This window comes from Esox lucius, chromosome 3 (assembly GCF_011004845.1).
Source record: "Esox lucius isolate fEsoLuc1 chromosome 3, fEsoLuc1.pri, whole genome shotgun sequence".
Lineage (NCBI taxonomy): Eukaryota > Metazoa > Chordata > Actinopteri > Esociformes > Esocidae > Esox > Esox lucius.
Window position 1 is genome coordinate 23,065,818 of NC_047571.1, and position 23,881 is coordinate 23,089,698.

The 23,881-nt window shown below is 41.1% G+C and overlaps 3 protein-coding genes across 3 annotated transcripts; all 3 read left to right on the forward strand.

Annotated features, from left to right (window-relative positions):
* Nucleotides 1-34: 34 nt before the first annotated feature.
* dnaaf6 (dynein axonemal assembly factor 6) lies at nt 35-5,253 on the forward strand. Its single transcript, XM_010894558.4, has 6 exons — nt 35-277; nt 516-585; nt 726-831; nt 1,190-1,286; nt 4,489-4,574; nt 4,862-5,253. Exons 1-6 carry the CDS (start codon nt 191-193, stop codon nt 4,989-4,991), a joined length of 576 nt encoding a protein of 191 aa, XP_010892860.1. The 5' UTR covers nt 35-190; the 3' UTR covers nt 4,992-5,253.
* Nucleotides 5,254-5,389: 136 nt separating this feature from the next.
* pip4p1a (phosphatidylinositol-4,5-bisphosphate 4-phosphatase 1a) lies at nt 5,390-17,310 on the forward strand. The gene is made up of 7 exons (XM_010894557.3): nt 5,390-5,594; nt 6,913-7,106; nt 8,435-8,541; nt 9,790-9,895; nt 10,328-10,380; nt 11,515-11,605; nt 11,750-17,310. Exons 1-7 carry the CDS (start codon nt 5,477-5,479, stop codon nt 11,891-11,893), a joined length of 813 nt encoding a protein of 270 aa, XP_010892859.1. The 5' UTR covers nt 5,390-5,476; the 3' UTR covers nt 11,894-17,310.
* A 3,028-nt stretch (nt 17,311-20,338) lies between these two features.
* LOC105024580 (ETS domain-containing transcription factor ERF-like) lies at nt 20,339-23,734 on the forward strand. The gene is made up of 6 exons (XM_020045619.2): nt 20,339-20,442; nt 21,011-21,068; nt 21,603-21,834; nt 22,067-22,181; nt 22,428-22,524; nt 22,632-23,734. Exons 2-6 carry the CDS (start codon nt 21,011-21,013, stop codon nt 22,964-22,966), a joined length of 837 nt encoding a protein of 278 aa, XP_019901178.1. The 5' UTR covers nt 20,339-20,442; the 3' UTR covers nt 22,967-23,734.
* The last annotated feature ends 147 nt before the right edge of the window (nt 23,735-23,881 follow it).

Genomic DNA, 23,881 nt, shown 5'->3' on the forward strand with positions numbered 1-23,881 from the left:
GCTGAGCGAGTCACCGTTTCCTTGGAAACAGCAGACCAGCACGTTTCTTATGCAGTGGCTGTGAATGTAAACAAAGATGCTTTTGTCGCATTTATCAACCATAGAGATATATGTTAGCCATCAAGTTTAACACGATCATTTAAGTATCCAGCAATATTGTTTAACTTGTTGTAAACATTTTTATTTCACAATGGAGGGGTTGTCGTCTTTCCATAATCTACAAGCGCTCTCTGCCCTCTTATCCACGCAGGGAGACGATGATGAAGATGATTGTAAAGTAAGTAATTGCTGACGTTCGTCACTGAAATAAGTTACACTTATCCAACAACGTAAATGTTCCTGTAAACTAGCAAACTTTCTTAGTAAACAAGTTAGCGAGCTAGTAAATTATTAACATTATGCATTAGTACAGTCAATATAACAGTGCAGTAGTAGTGTCACTGATTACTTTCTATTTGCTTTCTAACATTATTGCAAATGAAAGTGATACATTATTTAAAATGTTTTCTGAACAGAATATGAAATCCTCAGCCCTAATGAGTCCCGGTGATATTCATGCACCTCCATCTGTTGCCAACAAAACAGGTACAGCAACTTTGCTGGGTTAATGTCAAGATAAAAATTTATTTTGAGTCATTGCAAATCCAGTTAGTAAGTGACAAAATTACACAATATGCCCTATATAACGTGCAAACATGCAGTTGACAGCTGTGTATATAATATAGGTACAACAGCCTACGCCAAAGCGGACAGTAAAGCCATCTGGTGTGAGGAGGAGGTGATAGAGGGGTCGCAGTTTGATGACCTCACAGACACACGGCCACAACCTGAGTAAGTCACCTGTGCATTCCATAGTTCACTGCTTTTCACAAAACCGGTGGACCCAAATCAAAATGATTGAATATATGTATGTATGAATAAGGGGCCTTACATGAGAGACCAGTTTGCCGTCACCAAAAATAGGAAAACATTTAAAACAGTTACTCATATGTTTTCACATTTCAAAATTGCTTTATTGGCAGGAAAGACACTGTAAATATTGCCAGAGCATCAGAGTGAAAATTCAACTCCCACAGGTCAATGTAATTTTTTTTGGCTTACCTGCATGTATGTATGTATGTGTGTGTGTGTGTGTGCGTAATAAGCCATTATAATGATTACCAATTAGATTTAATGTGTTTTTGTTCAGGTACGACATAGTGTTGAAGCAGAGTGTTGGGACGGAGGACATTTTTCTTGGGATGAGTGGAAAGGATCCCTCTTCCATGTGCTGTGACAGCATGCTGGTAACTATGTAGCTACATCTCTCCCCTTTCTGAACTAAATAACTTATGGACCTAAGTATAGGTTTTAATATGTGACAGTGATGTTGAAATGGGGATTAAAGTGGAAATGCTGTACATGTCAAAAGACTAAACATAACTCCAAACAATTAACAATGCCAACTGTAAGACTACACTTTACCCTAGGAGACCCACTGTGGGTGACAACTGTAAAATGAATACATTTTACCGAGGCCCATTAGGGGTGGTACCTGTAGTATATGACGAGGTAGCTTAGTTCAATATCAGGCAAACACAGAATGTCTATATAGGTTATCCCGCTGTATGGAAGACTGGCACAAAAAAACCATTTGGATTTTGTGGAAGACACAACAGTGATGAAGCAAAATGCTTGCTGGTCGGATGAGACCGAAATGTACCCTTTTGGCCTAAATGAAAAACGTTATGCGCTAGTTTTGCAGACACAGATTAAGCCTAGTCTTTGACTAAAATAAATCACACTCAAAGGAACTCTTCATGTTGGTGGCGGCGGCTGTGTTTTATCGGGATGTTTTTCACTGTCAGAGACTGTGAAACGTCCCATGATTGAGGACGTGCTGGATGTAGCCAAAATGGCAAAATAATTGAGGAAAACCTGCAGCAGTCTGCAAGAAACCTTGGGCTGGAGAGGAGATTCACCTTAAACAAGATGGTGATCCTAAACAGAAAATGCTACACTGGACTGGTTTAACAACAAGATACTGAGTGTCCACTAATGGCCAGGTAAAATTTGTGGAAGGAGTTTAAAAAGCTAGTAACCAAAGCTGCCCTAACAACTTGAAAAATATTGATGTAATTAGCCAAGAAGGCAAACATTACAGGAACAAGATATGAAAAGCAATGGAGTGAGTATTATTCCAACCAACAAATGTTTACAGCCTACTTACCTTCTGTCTTCACATTAAAACAACATTTTGCACTTTAATTTCAAAGTGGTCCTAATCAAAGGGAGAGGATCTCAATTTTCATTTTATATTGCAACACAACAATAAAAACTAACTTTTAATAGCATCTGTATTCATTGCTATAAGACACTTAAACAAGATTCTGTGCAACCAATTGCCCTCACAAGTCCCATAATATGGGTACCATGATCTACCAACTGGAGTGAATCCAAATTGAATCAATTTTCATACCCTATTCTTAAACAACAAAATACATAAAAGGCATTGATGGGTGAATATTTACCAGTCCACTGTCCCTCCGCATCACTGCAGTGGGAAACCCAGGCTTATCTTGTGGGCTGTATCACTACAGGCCTATCATTACAGGAATCCAGAATGAATCAAAACAAGGCAGAAATAGTGGAGCTGGAAAGAAAAATGCACTTACTAGATAGCAAGAACGCTTGTCATCCTACTAAAGAAATGTAAGAACCTTTAACTGCCGTAATACAATCTGAAACTGTCAGGTAGAATGTGTAAATCCTTTTCTCATACAAAACAAAACCAGTAGAGTTCAGTAACAAACCACTGAAATGACTGGCTTGACGACTGCGATCCACAAAATAAAGTCTGCTACTGCGGAAATAGTTTCATCTCCCAAGGACATCTGTCAGTTTTACAGACATCAAAAGCAGATGCTAATCCTCAACATGTGTAACTGTATGGAGGACTGACATCTCCCCTCCCTGAATCTAAAGGTAACAGAGAAATACAATAAAATACTTAAATTATAAAGAGGAAGAAGACCCTAGGGCTGTAGCCCCCAATTAATTCTTCAATCAAATTATGTTTGTTCATTTTACACGCACAAAATGTTTTGGCTAGGCCAGCAATTAGGGAGGACTGCTGCTTATTTTGGATGAGGCTGTTATTGCAATTATACATAAGAAAGGCAGAGATCCAGAAGAAAACAGGGTCATGTAGACTGATTTCTCTCCTCTACACAAATTTGCTAAATATCTGAGCTTGTTGGTGGGCAGAGTAATTAATAGGGATCAGAACTGCTTTTTTCCTAACAAAATCCTATTCTTCAGTCTGAGGTTTTTCTTTAATATATGTTGACTGATGATATTGAATAAGCCTCTTGACAAAAATGTCTCTCTACACAGATGACATTATCATCTATGTAACCAACTCTGAAATCAGTATCCCAGCTTTACTTGGCTTGATCAGCTCATGGATAGAACATCTCCCTTTTAAGATTTCTGCAGAAAGATTTGGGGATTGAAATCTGAGAAGTTACAAAATGATACTTCAAACAATTTAAAGAAAACCTTTCCTCAAAAGTACAAAATTAAAACAAACATACTATTTTTGGAAAACCCAAAGAATTAGGTTGTTTAGAAGAGTTGGACTGTCAAGCCAAAACAGATCCCCCAAAAAATGATGTGCTATGTAAAGAACATGGGAATTGCCACCCGTATTCTGTTGGCACAGTGTTTGTGTCCCCTATCATAATTGTACAATACTACTACAGCACAATCTGTATTTGGAAGCAAATTAATGTGCACTTTGACCTTGCACCAATGTCAATCTGCTCCCAATAGATAGGAACCGTTCCTTTACCCCTTCCAATGTAAATAATGCTTTTGATCGCGGTGGAGAGGGGGGATCCCCACCAAAAGGATATGTACCTAAAAGGGACTTTTACCTTCTTTGATCAACTCAGAGAAAACTATGACCTCCATAGAAATAACTTCAGATATCTGCTGATTAGAGACTAGGAAAACATCTCCCCCTTTGAAAATGCTTGGACCTCAACTGAAATGACTGTCAGATTTGGAGGTTGGTTTATAATACATTCATACAAGCTCAGTTAATTCCAGATTATACATTGACTACAGTACTTGAAGACTAAGCTACATTAAGATCTCCCCTCTCCTATGTGATGAATGTCAAACTGAAGAGGACACATTACTCGACAGGTTTGTCCTATGTCCTAACCTATGTCCTAATCTGCATAGTTTCTGGTCTGGAATCTTTGGCAATCCTATCAGAGTTTGTGGAAGTCTATTGCTGCTAATCATTCTGGGAGTTTCAGAGACTTTGGGCAGGTTGACCTAGGGGAGAGACAAAGGGCTTTTTGTTCCTTTTTACCACCTATTTTTCCTGTTTCCATGTTTATGAATTATTATAATAAAACTCACCTTATGTCTGTAAGATTCCATTTCTGTTTCAGTTCATATTCTAAACACAAAATAAAGTAACCTTCCTGTTCACAGGTTAAAATCAAAATGCCAGGCACCAAAGCATCAGATGTAGTCCTGGATGTGAAGGACAAATTCCTTGATCTGCGAACACCAAACTAGTAAGATGGTTGTGATGATGATCCTTCTCAAGAGTTCCAAGCTATCTATCAATTGCCAGAAAACGTTGCCTCCAATTTCTGACCTCCATTCTTGCACCTTTAGAATAGAGATCAAAAGGAGTTTGATCTCTATTCTATTTAAAAGCACTTGTTATCTTAGCCATTACTGAAAATCCCATATTTCTTCTCTTGCTTTCTCTGTATGTTTGAAACACACAGACAAATTCTCTTGCTGACATTTTCTCTTATATTGTTGATTCATTAAGTAATTTCTTCTCTGTCCGCAGTAAACTAGGTCTTCACCTTCCACACCCAGTTCACAGTCAGGAAGGAAAAGCCCATTTCTACAGTGAAAGACAGGAGTTGGAAGTCACTTTACCCATGAATCGCCTCATGGACCAAATCAACCTGCAATGAATAACAAACCCAGTTGGAAATTAATACAAACTGTACTACCACTCTTTTGCAGCATTTCAACCTATTAACTTTGCAGTATATCTTATGCTTTTCTTAACAATGCTTCTAGCAGGCTTGAGTTGAGAAATGTATACATGTGTGCCCAGATGTGTGCAAAGCCTTTATCTCTCATGAAGCAGGAGATGTATTGTAAATGACTACAGCTATGGATTCCATATTTTATATCTGACCGTTTTAAATAAAACAAATAGTTACAATCGTATTTAAGTAGTTTTCTTCTCGTTATGCTATAAACTCTTTGTTGTAGGTGTTTTTTGTTTTTTTTAGCGTGCCTAGTTGTAGGCCTTAATTGTGATTGGGTGCGAGGGTCGCTGCAGCGGAACGCTTGATCATGTGACTCGTACGTTTCTGACACAATCCCGGACACAACTGCTCCATATCATTGCGTTCCACGGTCTCCTACTCCCTCACGCCTTGTTCTCGGTATGGCGGACGGAGAGAGGTCCCCGTTACTAGCAGACCTTGGAGATGGTGTTCTTGGTGGCGGTAATGGCGGAGTGTCACCTGGTTCGGCTCCCTATGGTTTACCAAATAAACCAGAAAGTGAGTATCAATGGATGTTCTCCCACCTGACCTAGACATGGCAGTAGCTAGCTACCTGACAAAGCGTCTTCGGTCCCTGTCTGTGGTTCTAGGAGCAAGACCCCGACAGGTTGCTGTCTGATGTAGCTACACGAAGATAGCTTAGTTTGATGAACATGGGTTTTATCTGCACTGATTTCAGTTATGGTACTAGCTAGCCAGCCAGCAGTTGATGCAAGCCAATTAGTTAGCATTAGCTATCTGCTAATGTTATTGGACAGGGACTCTTGAGTCTCACCAAACTGTTTACACACCCCTAGTACTACTAGCTGGCTAGATAACCGACTCATTTACTGGTAATATTCTTGTTACCTTTTGTGATTTCGCAATGTTTGTGTATTAATAATTGCAGAGATGTTACATCAAATCACTAAACAAACATTCGTGATTTTTGCAAGGTTTGTCAGACCGTGTACTGCGAGAGGATGCTGGCTGGCTAACTAGCCTAGCAAACTCTAATAATTTGATCCGTGACGGTAACGTACGGCAGTGCAAGTTACCATAGCCTGATGATCCACGTGTGATGATATTGCAAGTTCTGTAATAGTGGTCTACAGACATTGAACATTTTGTTTTTATATTTGTACCACATTTGAATATCTACCGCACGTCTGTTCGTAGTTGACTCTAACTAGCTTCTAACGAGCAAGCTTGCTAGCTAATCTTGTATGTTGCGTGTAACCATAACGAAAGCAGCTGATTTGATTGGCACTGATCTTGACCACTTGGGAAGCTTATGAAATAATGCAAAAAGGTTATTGTACCTAAGAAAACACGTTGTACACATTATCCGTTACAAGTGTAAGTTCAAATACCATCATGCACATAATCCCTCCATTTCATGGCAAAATAAATATTTCAAATTGTATAGTGGTTATTGCTTCCTTCTGTTATAATAGTACTATTATCTCAGCCCTCCCAAGCACACACATACAGCCCCTGCATTCCAGCAGTCCTTTCATAAAGCTCCTTTTCAGTTGAAACTCGAGACTCAAATCCCATTTTCTTGTTAATCCTCATTTTAAAAGGTTAAAAAACAGAACTGTACTTACTGTGTTTAACCCGTTCTTAATTCTTTACTCTACTGCCATTGCTCTTGTCACTATTTAATAGCAGACATTTGGCTGATGGTGCCTTTGTTGAACAACATTGTAATATGGAACAACTGTGACGTGGTGGACATTCCTACCTCAATTGAATGCATCAATTGCAAACACAAGTGTCTGCTAAACAACCAAACGTTCGTGTCCTCACCTTCCTGCATCTCTCTGCATTTCAGGCTTTCCTTCCTTCCCCAGTCCCACCCAGCCCTCGGTGCTGCTAGGGGAGGACCCTCCCCCGTACTCCCCCCTCACCTCCCCAGAGAGTGGCAGTGCTCCAGTCATCAGCTGTAGGGTGTGTCAGAGCCTCATCAGCGTGGAAGGGAAGATCCACCAGCATGTGGTCAAATGTGGAGTCTGTAATGAGGCTACGGTGGGTATACTCAATTTATAGTTTCGTCACTTCAGTACATCTGTGCCTGTTGAATCTGGTGGTCATAGACCTGCATGCCCGGACTGGGCTTAATTCAATTCAAGAAATTAACGTTTGACTGTTGTTTCAGAAGAAAGTCGAATGTTGTAGTTATGTTTTATGACTTAGTGGTTTATTTTTATCGAACTGTAGACAACCCTGTTTGTAAGAAATTATATTAAACTTAATTGTGCAAGTGTTTTAATGATTGCGACATGGTTGTCCTCAACTTTCTATACTTTCTCAATGTGTTTGTATTTAGGTCCTAAAAGTCACTTTTTGACAACTTCCTCCATGGGTGCAGACATTTGGCTCAGTCCCTTTGCAAGATTCCCTGGCACAGTCTGTCTTTAGTCTTAGATCAAAGCAGAATCAGTGCCTGAAAAATCACCTAATGGTCACCGTATCCTACAGAGCCGTGTATAATCTCATAGTGTAACGTTACTGTAAGACATGGCCATCATTCAACACCTTGAGGTGATATTTCTTTTCTTACAGAAACGTCATACCTTACTGTGCTGTTATTCAGTTCTGTTGTGTAATGTGATCGTTATGTGATTTTGCAGTCATCGATTAAGCCGCCAGGGTAGTCTGAGTACAGATTAAACGCACACGAGCCGGATATCGCTGCTGAGTCATAACCACAGTGCCGGCATGTAGCTTTGTAAAATGGTCCAGCACCGTCCTGGGTTGGTGTCAGACAAGGGTTGTTGTTTCTCGTTGGACTTGTGCGACATCCAGTGGTAGGTCAGGTCTGCCTGTTCAGTCGTGGTTGCTGGCTGCCTAACGCTTGCTTTTCCTGGCATGTGGGTGCTGGCTAATACTTCCTGGTTGAACCTGCACTATGTGAGATGCAGAATGGCTTGGTGAGATGCTATTGTCAGTGACTCTCCCGAGGCTCCTGACAGATGCTGCACTGCAGCAAGGCCGTAAACTCAAGTCGGACTCAAAAATTGGGAAGTGAGAATAAAACGTGATGAAAATAAAAGGAATTCCCTTTAGTGAGTAGCTCTGGATTTTTGTCCGGCAGACTGAAGATGTCAAAAGGTGTCTCTGTAGCTGACAATGTAAGCTTATGTTTTATCCCATTATAGGGACATTGGCCAGGCGTCTGTTTGTAGCCCCCTTCTGCTTTTCTTGAAGCTGATGGTGACATGTTGGGAATCCATTCCAGAAACCCCAGAATGTTTGAAACGGAACTGACCCCAACCCTTCTGGTTCATCTCGTTCGATGTGTTCACTCGCCTGTTTCTGTCTCTCCTCCTCTGGCTCTCTGGCTCCCTCTGTAGCCCATTAAGAATGCACCTGCCGGGAAGAAGTACGTTCGCTGCCCCTGTAACTGTCTGCTCATCTGCAAAGTCACCTCCCAGAGGATTGCTTGTCCACGGCCCTACTGGTAAGAGGGGAGAGGGGGGGGCTGGAACATAGGCCTTGGTCAGAGTGCACTACAGGGAATTAAGTCCATCAGGATTAAGGGCGCAGTTTGGGACACAGACAACAACATTTGAGGGTGGTAGACAACCGGGTCTTTTTTTTTTAATGAAAAAGATGACATGGCAGCCGCAGATGCTATTCCTTTCCAGAGCAACGGGACGGAACTCTGAACACGGTCTCTGGAGGGAACTAAGGTTGTGTCAGGAAACATCTGGGATAAGAGAGGATGCACTTTGTTGCCCCAAAGGATAGCATTTTCTTAAATTCATCCCTGCTGTTTACAGTAATCTGTTACACCCTCAACACAGTACACATTGTAATCATACACCCTGAACATTTCTCCCGTGGCCGTGTACAGTCTATTGGCACATTCCCATATTCAACACAGCTCTTACTTCCTCATTACCTTTAGGATTTGCTGGACTTGAATAAGTGGTTGTACCTGTTCAGCTTGTGTACCTTATAGTGTCTGTCTGAGGGGAAAAAGATTAGGAGAGTTGTTGTTTTACTCCATTACCTTCTTGGGTAATGGAGTAAAACTGGAGGGCATACGTGGACTGATAAATTACCAAATCGGACTGTGATGCCCTATCTTGGAGTACTCCTTATCACCACATAGTAGAACTCATCACTATCTTCTAGTCAACTGTGTATTTCTTTATTTAGTTTTTAAATATTCGGACTCATTTTATTTTATCATGAGGCATGCGTTCAAAATGGCGGCCTGGTCCCTATGTCGTGTACTGGCCTGGTCAAAAGTAGTGCCCTGTGTAGTTAGTAGGATGCTATTTTGGTCACTGTCACTGCCTGGATATTAATTGGTCCTCCACATTCGGCAGTCACATTTTAAATCAAAGCATTTTTAGAGCTCATCTGATTCACCAAAACACCAATTAGTGAAATAAAATATCAGAATAGTACTGCCTGTTGTCATTACCCAGGCTATGTTATGGAAAGAGATATAAAGCAGATCCCGAACAAAGACACCCGATCTTTTTAAGTTATGGGGAAATCTATGAGCCTCGTATCCTATTCCGAAGAACCAGAACTGATGTTGCTTATCTCCCACATTGCGTTGTATCATGACAGATTTACCATTAATCCTTAGGTAGTCTGTCGACAAGCCTGGAAGGGCTGTTCTCGCTGTATTTAAACCCAGGAACACTCCTTTGTAGTCTGAATGCTGAGCTTTGTCTTCGTGTTCCCCTAGTAAGAGGATAATTAACCTGGGTCCAGTCCACCCTGGTCCAGCCAGCCCTGACCCCCAGCCGGCTGGAGCTCGGGTCTCCTGTGGACACTGCAGCAACACCTTCCTGGTATGACCCTGCCTTCATTTCCCTCTATGTATAACGGTGTCATTTTCCTGTAAGACACATCCATTGGCTTACAGTAGTGAGGGCATTCCTTTTCTTCAGGAATAGAACCCACACCCCTGGCATTGCCTCGCTCTGTTATTTGTGCTATAAGGGACCCTAAGTTGGCTTTCTTCTCAGGCCTTTTGCAACTGTATTGAGAGGAAGGTCCAAGATTTCTCTCTTTGGACCTTCCTCTTCGATGGGTTTTGAGAAGGGTGAGAGAATGCTGCGAGTTGTGGAACAGTAAGACAGAACCAGTGTTCAGCAAAGCAGTTAGTATGCTCTGGAATTTTATTTGGCTAAACTGTTGACTATTCTACTGTATTTGTGTATTATATAATATTGTATACTGAACAGAATTAGGTGTTATTTGATGACTGTCTCCTGTTTCAGTGGACAGAGTTTACTGACAGGACACTTGCCAGGTGCCCACACTGCAGGAAAGTGTGAGTATATATCTGCATTCATCCTGGGATGATTTAAAGTCATTATACAGTATGCTCACAAAGCAGACTCATGAGGCTCAAAACAGAGTGACTTGCAGTTCAAATGCTTACTTTCCATGTTAGTTACTAATCCATTAATCTGTTCAAGCCTGTATACTGAGCTGTCTTCTAATGTCCAGCACTGATGTCTAAAGTATATTTTCCTGAAATGTGTCCCCTTGTGACCTGTAAGAAGTTATTTGAGCAATGTAGTAGGTCAGATTCTTATACCATTAGCCATTGCGTTAGACTTTAGGATAAGCTTCTTATTGACTGTGGCGCTTAATGACTCTTACACAACTTTTTGTTAGTGTGACTTGCTTCAGCGACTAATAATTTAAACTAGTGTTGACCCCATTCAGTCGATTGGGCGATTGTTTGGTCGATATACTGTTGGCCGGGGGAGATTGTTTTTCATAATGGGGCATGAGAACGATGTCCAATTAGTGCCTTTCTGAGGACTAATTCATTGAGTGTTGAAAGTAAGTATAGCCTAAATAGATATGCCTATTGAACATTTGTTTTCAAGTTCCGTTTTTTTATTTTAAAGTAGTGTTTTAGAAAGGTCCAGAATTGTCTTATCCTTTTACCTTTTTGCAGGAGTATATAAAGGGTGTGTGCTGCAAATTTGCGTAACTTCTTACAAACTGCGTTCATGGAGATGCACATCTTTTTTTATGATACAGACATTGGAGGCAATGTTTCCAGGATTTTTACATAAATAATACAATTTACTCAAAAGGTAAATAGAAGTATGTTTTGACCCAGTTCTGTTTTCCTGCGTTCTAGAGCCCTTGTTGAAAGTCTGTTAAAAATACAGACATTTGACAGCTATCCTAACCTTTCAATTAAAACGTATAGTGTGTCCATATATAGACAATTACAAGTTTAAAACTTTACACTGGTCAAGCAAGATTTGTTTTAGTCAGGAACTGTCCTAATTTCGTCCAAATAGAATCCGCTACCAGAAAAACATTTTAGCAGCTAAAGCAAATCACACATTTTTATAATAATTACAGTCTATATATCTATTTAATGGTTAAAAAAATAAAATTCAAAACTGTTTAATTTCTCTTTTTGCCATTCGACATTCAGCTCCTCTATTGGACAGCGGTACCCTCGAAGGCGGAGCTTGTGGTGCTTTCTACTGTGTTTGCTTTTCAGCATCTCCACTGCTGGGCTGGTGGTGAGTGACCAGGCTGTTCATCCACATTGCTTGACAGACACCACACATCAAGAACACATACCCTTTCATACCGTCTTGTTCCTATGTTCTGCCTGTAGGCTGGTATGTGTAACACCCTCCATCTCTTTGTGTCTGTTTTTGTAGGCTGGCACATGGGTGAAGGCCCAGGACTACGGGGGAATCTATGCCTCCTGGGCTGTCCTGATCCTGCTGGTATTCGTGACACTGGGCCGGGCTCTATACTGGGCCTGCATGCGTGTTAGCGAGCCACTGCAGAACTTCACATAGACGGATCCGCACACATCAGTGGGGTGAAGTTGCCCCTAGAGGCTGATCTTGGGTCAGTTTTGCAGTTCCCTCGCTAATGGTTAAGGTTAGGAATGGGGGGATCGAAGCTGATCCTAGATCTGTACCTAGGGGGCTTCACAACAGAGCCAGAGGAAACCCAGCAGGGGCTGAGGAGAGATGGGAGCTTTTAAAATAATATTTATTTAAATCAAACCAACAAGAAGTTCTCCTCCTTTAGTATGTTGTTCAATTTATTTCTAAATGGGGTGATAATGAAGTACTTCCAGTGGAGCAGTAGCTTGACTGATACATTACTAGTAATGATGATATATTATAATCCTATGGCCAGTAATGGGTTTAGTTTGTTTTAACATGTTCTGCTACTTCCCTGTTTTAATCATTGCTCAGGCCAGAACATAACATGGCTTGGCTCAGTTGAGCAAAGTCTTAAATGATGAATTAGCACTCGGATAAGACTGCAAGTTGGTAACCCTAATTTTATGTCGTTTTTGGGCATTTGACGAGATTGGTTAATTTGTTTTTGGTAAACCCTCAAAGCAATTTTAGAAAGAGCTGAAACTCTAAAATAAGTCCAGTGAAAGATGAACACACCCTACATTCCACGCCTTCCCTGTCCTCCTACAATTTCTACAGTGCTTAGGCTGTGGCACTGTTTGTCTGATCCAAAGTAGCTTGGATGCCTTAAGCTTTGTTATACATCAATACATTATTTTAAACTGTGATTTTTTTTCAGAGAGTATGCAGTCCTGAACCAATGTTTCTAATTGCGAGTCAATCATACAGTCATAAGTCAAAGAAATGCGATGATGGGTTGCCTTCTCTCCTGATAGGTGTTTTGAGCTTTGTTTTCATCCAGCGGGGGACAGATCTTTGATCAAAACATACTCAAAACGTACATCCCTGTGTGCTAGTTTATAGAAAGAAAATCTAAGGTATCTGTGTTTCCCTCCCATTGTCAACTCTTATCAATAGCTTTCGTCACAAAAATTAAATGTTGTGTTAAATAGCAAATCTGTGCAATCTGACCAACAGCACGCAAACAGGGCTTGTAGGCTTCCCTGGACTACATGATGAGAATTTTGTGGATAAACAAAGCTATTTTTGTCAAATCATGTCACCAGAATACGCCTAATAATCTTTTAAGAACATCAAGATGATCCACATGCACTTTACTGTGAAGTTCATAACTTATTTCATCGGTAATGTAGTCAAGTGCATGCTATCCCAAGACTTAGCGGAAGGGCCACAGAACATAATCGTCCTGTGACGCCAAGTTAACACTCAATATTTGCGCGTTAAATAATTTGACTGCAGTTTCTCACAATTTTAGGGACCCAAGAAAGATCACACCATTTCTAACAAAGAAATGTGTGTGAGTGTTAATATTTTACCTGTCCTGTTGCCATCACACCAGTATTTTTTTCTTTTCTTTCAGTAACTTAATATCAATTATTTTAATGTGACATTTGTTTTATATTGGGTGATTATATTTTTTTAATTATAAGACTGAAATATGTTGCTTGCATCTCAACACACTGTTTGGCTCAGGTACCTTTCACTATCGTGGGCTGCAATTTTAAAATGGGGACAGATTCTTGATAGAGATCTGGGCTTTTACTCTACCATTTTAGGGCATTTAACCTTTTGTTCTTCAGCTGCTGCAATGTTGCTTTGGCTTTGTACTTGGGATCATTGTCTTGCTGAAAGTTGAATTTCCTTCAAGTTCTTAAAGTATTTCCCTGTATTTTGATCCATTCATTCTTCCTTCAATTTTCACAAGATGCCCAGTCCCTGCTGATGAGAAATGTCCCGACAGCTTAAAGCTGCAATCAGACTTTACTGTAGCTCTATCTTCAAATTTTCTGACCACGAAACCTTTTCCCACATCCCAGCTTGGGGACTTTCAAGCGATGGGGCTTTTTGAGTAACTGCTTCTTGGCATCCTGCAATACACCCTTTATGTAGAGCTCTTCATATGGTTGGCCAGTGCACTGCTCCAAGCTGTTAAACTCTGGAGCTCCTTCAAAGTGATTGTTGTGTTCCTGTGACTTCTTACATGTTTCTTGTTTGAGTGCTGTTTTAAGGAACAGACTTCTCTTGGCAGTGACTTGGTGGTGTGATGCAGCTTCCATTCCTTGGTTATTGATCCCACTGCTTACTGGCATATCCAAATACTTGGATATTATTTTGTACCCTCTTACTAGTCTGCTTCACGTGAGCTGCTTCACTTGACAGCCTGACCAAAGATCTTTCAGCAGTGGGTTGAATACTTATTTCAGTTTTTATTGAAAAAAATATTTTCTAACAAAACCTTTGTCACTTTAAAATAATTGATTTTGTGTGGCAAAATATATATTTATTCCTACAGTCCCAGTCGAAAGTTTGGATACTCATTCAGGAGTATTTCTTTATTTTTAATATTATTCCCATTGCTAAAATTATAGGTAAGAAACTATGAAATAACACAATTTGTAGTAACCAAAACACCCAAAAAAACTCATGGCATTCTCTCAAACAGCTTGCTTCATGAATTTGTCACCTGGAATGCTTTACCAAGACTCTTGAAAGAGTTCCCACGTATGCTGAGCACTTGGTTTGTTGAAAAACAAATTAGTCCCAATGCAGATAAGATGGGATGGCATATCACTGCAGAATGGGGTGGTAGCCATGTTGATTGTGTGTGCCTTGAATTCTAAGTAAATCACAGCGACTGCACTTGAATTAACTTTCAGAGTTCTTGACATTTTCCGTATTGACTGACCTTTGTCTTAATGATGGACTGTCTGTTCTCTTTGCGTATTTGAGCTCTTCTTGCCATAATATGGACTTCTACAATACAGACATAATGATGATATTCTGTATATCAACCCCACATTGTCAGAACACAACTGGCTGAAATGCATTAGGAAGGAAAGATATTGCACAAATGAACTTCTAACAAGGCACACCTGTTAATAGAAATGCGTTGCTGTTGACTGCCTCATGAAGCTGGTTGGGAGAATGCAAAGGGTGGCTACTTTGAAGTATCTACAATATGTGTTTTGATCAAAAACTGTTGGTTACTACATGATTGCATGTTATTTCATACTTCATGTCTCCACTGTTATTCTACAAACAGGAAAATAATATAAATGAATACATTTTTAGTAGGTGTTCACACATGACTTCACTTGTATAAAAACTCTGGATGGAAACTTGTTGTCCCAATTTAGTTTTCCGAAAATGCCAGCAATGTTTGATTGTCTTACCCGCCTTCATTGCTCAGCCTTAGCCACAGAGAAGGGGTATGATTTCACTAAGTAGATTTGAAAGCCTCATCGTTGTCTGACTAGTCTGCTGCGCGCCCATTCCTCCCCCAAACATGCCAACAAAAGGCCATTGTGAGAACTGCTTAAGTGTGGGTGACAGGTAGCAGGCAGACTAACTCATATACAGGAACTTGTTACTGGGGAACTCCTGATCATATTTTTATTATGCTCTTAGATGAATACGATGTGGTTAATATGGCGATGTCCATCTAATAGTTGGATGTAAAGTCAACATAAGCTGTCTGTGTAACCCATGTGTTAGAGAGCTTTAAGTGACCAAAGTTTTGATGCTCGGTGTGCAACAGGCTTTGGGTGAGCCCACTATCCAATGGTTTGCCGGGCTGCCCATCCACATGATCTGCCTAAACGCCATGCCTAAACGCCATGCCTAGTAACATTCCTTCTTCACGATGAGTCTAGATTTTGCTTTCTTTCCGTTTTTCTCCATTTGGGAAAACTAAATTATTTTGATTGACTTTATTGGTTGCAGAAACCAGTAGCAGAAACCAGTAGGTTATCACATCCGCATAAATTACTTCTAAGAGGTTCGGACTATGTATTGATTGTTATAGCAGTGTGAGTAGTCAGGCAAAGTACATATAGCCTCCATAAACAAAATGTCGGTTGTTGTAAACCCTGTGCGTTGGAGTGGCAATGAAATGGTCAGTAAAGAAAATAAGTACACTACCTATTCAAACGGAAGCTTATAACACGACGTTGTCACTGGTTCTGAACGTGGTAATAGTTTTCTTTTTTTTACAGTTTCTGTTATTGTACATATATTTGTTGTTGTTTATGTAAGTAATTATTACTAAGCAGATATTATGTTGCATTTGTGTGCATAACACTACACTATTGATTCTTGGAGAACGTTTGTAGTTTTGTTTTGTTGATTTAATAGGGTTATTTTTGCAACCCTTGTTACTTTAACAGGAATCTGAGAAGTTGTTACTATTTGATTACCTACTAACCCATTAAGACACTAGACACATGGATGTGTCCTAATCCTAACCCCCCCCCACACACACACACACAGCATTTTAAATGTTATAGTTTGGGTTTTGATAATGAGGCCCTTTTCTGTAGTCGGACTTTACTTATTTTTATCTAACTACGCCCTTTTGTAAGCCAAAACTGACTAGCATTACTGCAATGACTACAAGTTCACAGTAATTGTGCTAATGCTGTTGTAACTTTCTTCAAACTGCACGCAGATGCATAAACTTAGTTTCCACAAGTTCATCAGACTCTGAAATTAAGGGTCACTTTGCCAAAAACCTAAACTCTAACAACAAACTCCATTCTCCAGACTAAAGGCATAATATAATAAACACACACACATACACACACACACACAAAGATTCGCACACAGCTCTTTAAGATGGTTACCCTGCTCGACAGAACTGTGACAATAGCTGTGATAGTTATTTAAAAAATATCATGTTATTTATTATAATGATCATGTTTAAATCATGATATTATGTACTATATTGATCATGTTAATGATGCCGATTATCAAGAACCTGGCTGATGCTATTTTCAGAGTTTGTTTACACACAATAAAGACATGACGTAAGAAAATCCAAAGTTGTCTTTTTCTTAACCAAATGCTTTCTCTTCACACATGTATCCAACCCAATTGCAACGATTCCCCAATGGGGTTGTAGCAAGTCTTCACCCAAGTAATCTCATTTTACAAGTAAAACATCCATGCAACATCAATCAGTTTAGTGGGGATTTGCTTTTAGATCCTTATTTAGTGAACACATTTTACAGCTGGTGGTGTTGAATTGTTGGATAAACTACAAGTGTGTTTTGCTTACTGGCATGTGCTGTTGAGTTTTGGCCACATAAAGGATAAATGTGCTGGATTTACAGGAACTTGGTACTATGCTATTGGGTTCTGTTACGTAATTCTGTTATGTGCTGTTAGGGTCTGAATGCTAATCATTGTGTTCCAGCAGACATTTAATTCAACCCATGCTTAAAAGACATTTTGAAAATGAAATTTTATAATTTGGGGAAATCTGTGTATTTTCCAAGATGCAAGTGTATGCCATGCATTATAATAAATTTTACCTCCAACTTCTCAGATTTCCCATTTATCTTAAAATGCACTCCATCCAAATATTTAGGCATGTTTCTTGCATATGGGAGCTTGGATTTAACTCTGAGCTCTAGCACTGTCTGCTGTTACCTTCTTCTCTTCATGCAAAGACTATGGGCCAAAGATTCAGTTTAGCTTCAAATGTATTTTTTGAGTTGTTAGCCACTTCATAAGTTATACAGGCGTTAAAATTAAAGTTTGTAGAGGTTCCATTAAGCCTTGCGATGTACGCCAGTGATATGTTTTTTTTTTTATGACCTCTCACGCACACCTCTAACCTGGCCGCTTTGGGCTCTTCTTGAATTTCATGCGGATATATTTTTTTCCTAGACACATAGAGATGGAAGGATTAGGAACATTGAGAAACCTTTCAAAAACCACAAGCTCCCTGGGGAGAAAGCGAGGGAGGGGTGAGAGAGGAGTCAGCAGGAAAAAAGACAAGTGTTTTGGTAGGGAGAGAAGTTTGGCATCCTGAATGGAGCCCTAATTCCTATATAGTGCCCTACCTTTGATGGGGGCCTTATGGGGCCGGCCTGATGGAGGGAATAGGGTGCCGTTTGAGATGCGGACTAAGAAAGAGGGAGGAAAAGACAATTGGTTCTGTAACCTTCTGGCTTTAAGTGGCTTTAGCTCAGAGGGCATTAGCATTAGCTTGCTAGCCACTCTGCTGCGGAGAGCAGGGTGGTAATCTGGGTCCTGTTAAACACACTGGCTTTGTCCCAAACGTCACTATTTCCCAGGGCTCCTGTCAGAAGCAGGACGCTATGAAGGGGATGGATATGCCATTTGGGACGCGGGAGATGCATGAGAGACAGGATGATAGTGTTGTTTGGGATGAGGGTCATGCTGTGGGTCTTAGGGTCAAATCCTGTTAGGAATAAGAGGGATGAAGGTTTTAGTGGGTTTTAAAAAAATATATATTCCGTTATGTCAATGAGTTTTAGTGGGAAAGTGGATGCTTTTTGTGCATGTGTGCCGGAGGACAGCAGTAGCAAGTGTTGGTGGAGTGTTAATGTTCATGATTCTGGAGCTCATCCACATGACGCTGATGTCACCAAAAGAGGTCAAAACTATGGGAGGAAAATGTGGTGGAGGAAAGGATTGAAATGGTTGGACTGGAGAGGGGGTGACAAAGGATGAAGGGAGGAAGAGTGGGGGAAAGAGATTGAACAGAGGCTAAGCTAAGTATCAGATTAAGCTTCTGGGTCATCAGATGTAAAACAAACAGTAGTCCTTTTAGTAGAACTAATCCTGATTTAGTCTCCCATCCCATCCATCCACTTACTATGTACAAGTTTAGTCACAGTGGACATATTCAGTGTCTCAAATGGCAACCTGTTCCCTAGAAAGTACGCTACTTCCCAAGTTGAACGTATGCACTGAACACAGTAAGCTATATGCACTGACTAGTTGATAGGGTATCTCTGTAGATCAGTGTCTTCTCAATGACATATGAATGCCATTCAGAATACATGCATACTATTGAGTGGTTGTAAAACCCAGTTCCTATTGGATGTGTGCTGGTTGGGTCTTAGATCCTTTGCATGCAGAGGCAGAGTAGATACAACTTTAAACATCAACTTCAATGCCTCGATCTCCGGCCTCTGTCTATGTGTGGGATCTACAGTGTCCACACTATTCTGTCACCAGTCCAGGCCTTTGGCTGCCTATGGCTGTGTGTGGGATCTACATTGTCCACACTATTCTGTCACCAGTCCAGGCCTTTGGCTGCCTATGGCTGTGTGTGGGATCTACAGTGTCCACACTATTCTGTCACCAGTCCAGGCCTTTGGCTGCCTATGGCTGTGTGTGGGATCTACATTGTCCACACTATTCTGTCACCAGTCCAGGCCTTTGGCTGCCTATGGCTGTGTGTGGGATCTACAGTGTCCACACTATTCTGTCACCAGTCCAGGCCTTTGGCTGCCTATGGCTGTGTGTGGGATCTACAGTGTCCACACTATTCTGTCACCAGTCCAGGCCTTTGGCTGCCTATGGCTGTGTGTGGGATCTACAGTGTCCACACTATTCTGTCACCAGTCCAGGCCTTTGGCTGCCTATGGCTGTGTGTGGGATCTACAGTGTCCACACTATTCTGTCACCAGTCCAGGCCTTTGGCTGCCTATGGCTGTGTGTGGGATCTACAGTGTCCACACTATTCTGTCACCAGTCCAGGCCTTTGGCTGCCTATGGCTGTGTGTGCAGGTGTGCCTGTGCACCAGGGTGTTTGTGCTAAGTGCACGCTTGCATGCTTGTGTGTCTGGTTTCAGGCGATCCACCCGCATGTGACCCAGGGTCCCAGGACTGCTAAAAGCACAACATTCATCTCAATTAGCAGCATGCATAATTTATGTCTGTCTGGAAGAGTATTTGTATTTACACTGGAATTAAAAGCCTCCGGTGTCAGCTGTCGTTTGAGAGAGAGAGAGAGAGAGAGAGAGAGAGAGAGAGAAAAGCACAGTCTATACCTTTTTGAAGTGATTGCTATGGGATTCAAGTGCTCTTCAGAAACTTGCTGTATTAGAAGTGTTGTTTAAAATGTTTATCCCTTTTAACACTTGAATAGAACCAAGACCTGCAGCCTGGATGTTTCAACCTGTAGTCGTCCAGTGAACAGCGGTCATGTATCCTGTATATCATTTTATAACAATGATACCAGCTGCAATTGGCTATCTACACGATGGGAAATATGTTATTTACATGCTCATACTGGCTAATGTGTTACCCTCCATCTAAGACGCCACACCTAGATGAAGACTTGGACTGTGTCCTAAATGGAGCACTAGTAATCCCTACACAGGGCCCATCGGACCCTTAGGGGTAGGTTCGGACGGGATGCTTTTACTAGCATTTTGAGTGTTGCCACAACGGCGTAGTAATCAACTTGGTGTTTAACTCTACACCATGGGGTGGCAGGCTAGAAGAGGTGGGGAGAGAGAGAGAGAAGGAGGGAGGGGAGGTGGAGAAAGGTAGATGGGTTGGGGGGTAAGCTTGGTTATGATAGCCTGCTGTCCCACACTCCGTCAGAGACTTTTTCAAGGGGACTAACAGAGAGGCTGAACATCTCTGCTCTGGAGAAGCTGGAGAAGCATCAGCCTGCAGCGCTCGCCGAGGTACAGTAGTAACAAAATCACCATCCTTCTGATCACATTTCTGCCTCTGGTTTCTACCGGTTCATTTTAAACTAAAAATGAAGTTCGGGGGGGGGACGTCCGCTTAGCAGTGTTCTGTGACGTGCGATATGCTGCAGTAGTTGTCGATTTTTATAACTGTATATATTCTGTTCGCTTAGAAGTTGTAATGAAGCTTTCAGATGATTACCTAACATTTTCTGTTGCTGTCTTTTCTGTATTTATTAAATGCATGTTTTAGTCTCTATTTTGGTGCTTGTCCATTGTTAAATGTCATCAACAATGACAATGACAACAATGATGATTCAATTCTTATTGATCGCTGTGAAAATGTACCAGCTGCTTAGGATGGTTTGGTGAATGTATTACAGAACAGTAACATTACACACTGTATCTGCTGTTAATGTAATTTGTTATCCAGTTAATGAATAAAAAAAGAGATGTATCCATTATTTGGACCTTACCTAGGGATGAACTTCTTGTTTCACAGACATTCATGAATATCTGTCTTGTGTGTGGCAATAACCCTGATGATGATGGTATTTTCCAGATGCAGTGTAACTGTAGCTCCTCTATAGGATCTTTTCCATCACCATATTGGAGCCGAAGTAAGATTCCCACTTTGGATCGTCACAAAAACATGACACTATTTTGCTATAAATAAATTATATAACATAGCCACTGTGTACATACTTTTTCAATATATTTATTATAATTTTATATTGAGATTTGTGTGTGGTCTATTTAGGTGTCCATTTCTGTATTACGTGCTGCAAGTACATCTCATGTCATTTCTGGATTCCTCGCCTCCTCTCCCCTGGCTTCCTTTTCCAAACTTCTAATTGACAGTGGTCAGGGGGGCTATCTTCCATCTTCCAATACGGTTTAAAAACAAGCGAGGAGGGAGGAAGCAAGTAACAGGGAAAAAACAACCAAGGTACAGACTTGCACTGACCTGTCTCCTCCTCTCTCCTACCCTTTCTCCTCCTCTCTTGTCCTCTGCTGTTTTATCTCCTCCTGTCTTGTCTGCTCCTGGCCTGTCTCTTCCTGTCCTATCTCGTTTTCTGTCCTGCCTCCTGTCTGTCTCCTATCTCGTTTCCTGTCCTGTCTCCTCCTGTCCTGCCTCCCGTCTGTCCTGTTAGCAGTGTTATTCCCTGATTGGGCGTACAAGCCGGCGTGGTCCCCTGGATCCAGACAGGTTCAGCTGTGGCACTTTCTGTTGGAACTTCTGGGGCGTGGCGAGAGTGGGGCAATTGGATGGGGGGGGGAGTGGGGGGAGTTTGTCATCCGAGACCCTGAAAGACTGGCGAGGCTGTGGGGAGAGAGGAAGGGCAAACCCCATATGAACTACGACAAGCTGAGCAGGGCGCTGAGGTGGGTTGGCACCAAGCACCACCGTACACAAAACAGTGATGAGGACAGTGACATGGAGGATGTTGAATGAATGCGGAGGGACCGTTATGCCACAAACGCACTATGACACACCAGTCATGCGCCCACACACACTCCAACACGCATGTTCAGGCTCTCATGAAAATGAACTCATATAGCCGTAGCCTGGTTTCACCATCCCGATCTTGCTAACAGGTACTAATGTTGCTAACAGGTACTACTACAACAAGAGGATCCTCCATAAGACCAAAGGAAAGAGATTCACCTACAAGTTCAACTTCAGTAAACTGATCCTGGTCAACTACCCTGGGCACCCTCCGTGTCACCAGGTCAGTGTATTCTCTGTTCTTCTCGAAGGGGTGTCCCAGATCAGCACCCTGTTACCTTTCGAATAGCTATGAACCCCGATCAAATCTAATGCATTTTATAAGAAATAAAGGATGATTTTGGGATGAAGACAAATGGTATGCCACCATCTCACAATCAATTTAACCTCGTCCAATAGAATGATATGTAATAAAAAAACGTTTTTTTTTTTTTTTTACAGTCGTAAACTGTTGATTTGTTCTTCCCAGCTTATCCAGAGTACCCCTCTTCCATTTCCTGTCCTTCCCTCTGAAGTTGGGGGGGCTCGGGTCCCACAGTGTGGAGGAGGGGCCATGATTGACAGAGGTAAGCACCCCCCCCCCCAAACAACGCTCTACCTTCTTAATTACTTATTCGTTTCTTGCATTTAATCATTTAAATCATTGTCGGTTTGTGTTTCTCTGGATTGACAGCGCTCCAGTCGGCCACACATCCTCTAATGCTGCCCTACCTCCTCCAAAAGCCCCTCCCATTCCCACATTCCCACCCTGTTCAGGGACATTTCCCCTTCCTACCGGTCCCCTCTGCCCCTGGGAGCTCTTACTCTAATCTGAGGGAGCTCCCAGCAGGCTGTGCACCCGCCACGATCGCTGCTCTACATCTCACCCCCAATGTCTGGGCAACCAAGAGCGGAAAAGAATGGGGTTTGAACAATATCACAAGAACCTCTAGCCTCTGTGTGGGACAGGGAGGGAAAGAGTGTGGGGACAAAGGAGTGGGAAGAGGGGGAACTGATCATTTTGAGTAGAGTCAGATGAGGTTGTGAAGAAATGCTGAGGAAAGATTTTCCCGGGGTTAACAATAATACGTTTTTGTAGTTTTTATTCTGTTTAGAATAAGTCAGAACTGCTATTAGTGGATATTTTTCTATATAATTCCTCACAGACTGATTGGGAATATTTCTGTGTTTTCTGTTATAAAGCACTTCTTAGAAGAGGAATAGTGCTGTGGTTAAGATACAGGCGCTATTGAAGTCTGCACACCTCTTGTACACATTTTGGTCTCCTAAAATGTCATCTTTAAAGGGATTACAATAATCGCACAGTTTATGCAACATTTTCAGGGTAAATGAAAATAAATCTTGACACTTTCCAGATTACTGAGAAATACAAATTGAGGATGTATTCATTTTACACTACTTAGAGTTGTTATTTGTTGGAACGTTGACAGCCAATACAGCTGACTCATCTGAAATAATATTCTAACAACTGTAAGGATGAAATGTGCCCATTGTTTTCATCAAAATTGCTCACGCTCTGTGTATTTTATTGTGAATCATGGACTGCAAAATTCTAAAACTTGTTTGTTGATTTAGGTCAAAAAGGAGAATGAAGCAATAACAGAAATTAAACTGCTCTTAGAAACCGTTCGGGTGTGTTTTGGGCATTAAAACATATATTTATTTTATTTAAAAAATGTGAGAAGAAGCTTTATGAGAAGTTTAATCAAATCTCTTTTTAGATCATTTGTTTAGTCATCACATTTCTGAAGGTGCAAGTGTTTTTCAGGATTTCACTGTATGAACAATGCATTTTCTTTTTTTATGCTAATAAAATATTTCAGTTGTTAAACTGTTTTGATGCACTTCATAAATAAAATAAAACGGTCTGTACAGACATCAACATCATACTATAATTACTGTAGAGATATTACTCCTCGGTCA

Coding starts and splice junctions, on each gene's coding strand:
- dnaaf6 (XM_010894558.4), top strand. CDS start 191: ATGGAGGGGTTGTCGTCTTTCCATAATCTACAAGCGCTCTCTGCCCTC. Junction 278..515: donor ATGATGAAGATGATTGTAAA/GTAAGTAATTGC, acceptor TTTTCTGAACAG/AATATGAAATCCTCAGCCCT. Junction 832..1,189: donor GACACACGGCCACAACCTGA/GTAAGTCACCTG, acceptor GTTTTTGTTCAG/GTACGACATAGTGTTGAAGC.
- pip4p1a (XM_010894557.3), top strand. CDS start 5,477: ATGGCGGACGGAGAGAGGTCCCCGTTACTAGCAGACCTTGGAGATGGT. Junction 7,107..8,434: donor GAGTCTGTAATGAGGCTACG/GTGGGTATACTC, acceptor CTCCCTCTGTAG/CCCATTAAGAATGCACCTGC. Junction 8,542..9,789: donor GCTTGTCCACGGCCCTACTG/GTAAGAGGGGAG, acceptor GTGTTCCCCTAG/TAAGAGGATAATTAACCTGG.
- LOC105024580 (XM_020045619.2), top strand. CDS start 21,011: ATGCAGTGTAACTGTAGCTCCTCTATAGGATCTTTTCCATCACCATAT. Junction 22,182..22,427: donor GGCACCCTCCGTGTCACCAG/GTCAGTGTATTC, acceptor TGTTCTTCCCAG/CTTATCCAGAGTACCCCTCT. Junction 22,525..22,631: donor AGGGGCCATGATTGACAGAG/GTAAGCACCCCC, acceptor CTGGATTGACAG/CGCTCCAGTCGGCCACACAT.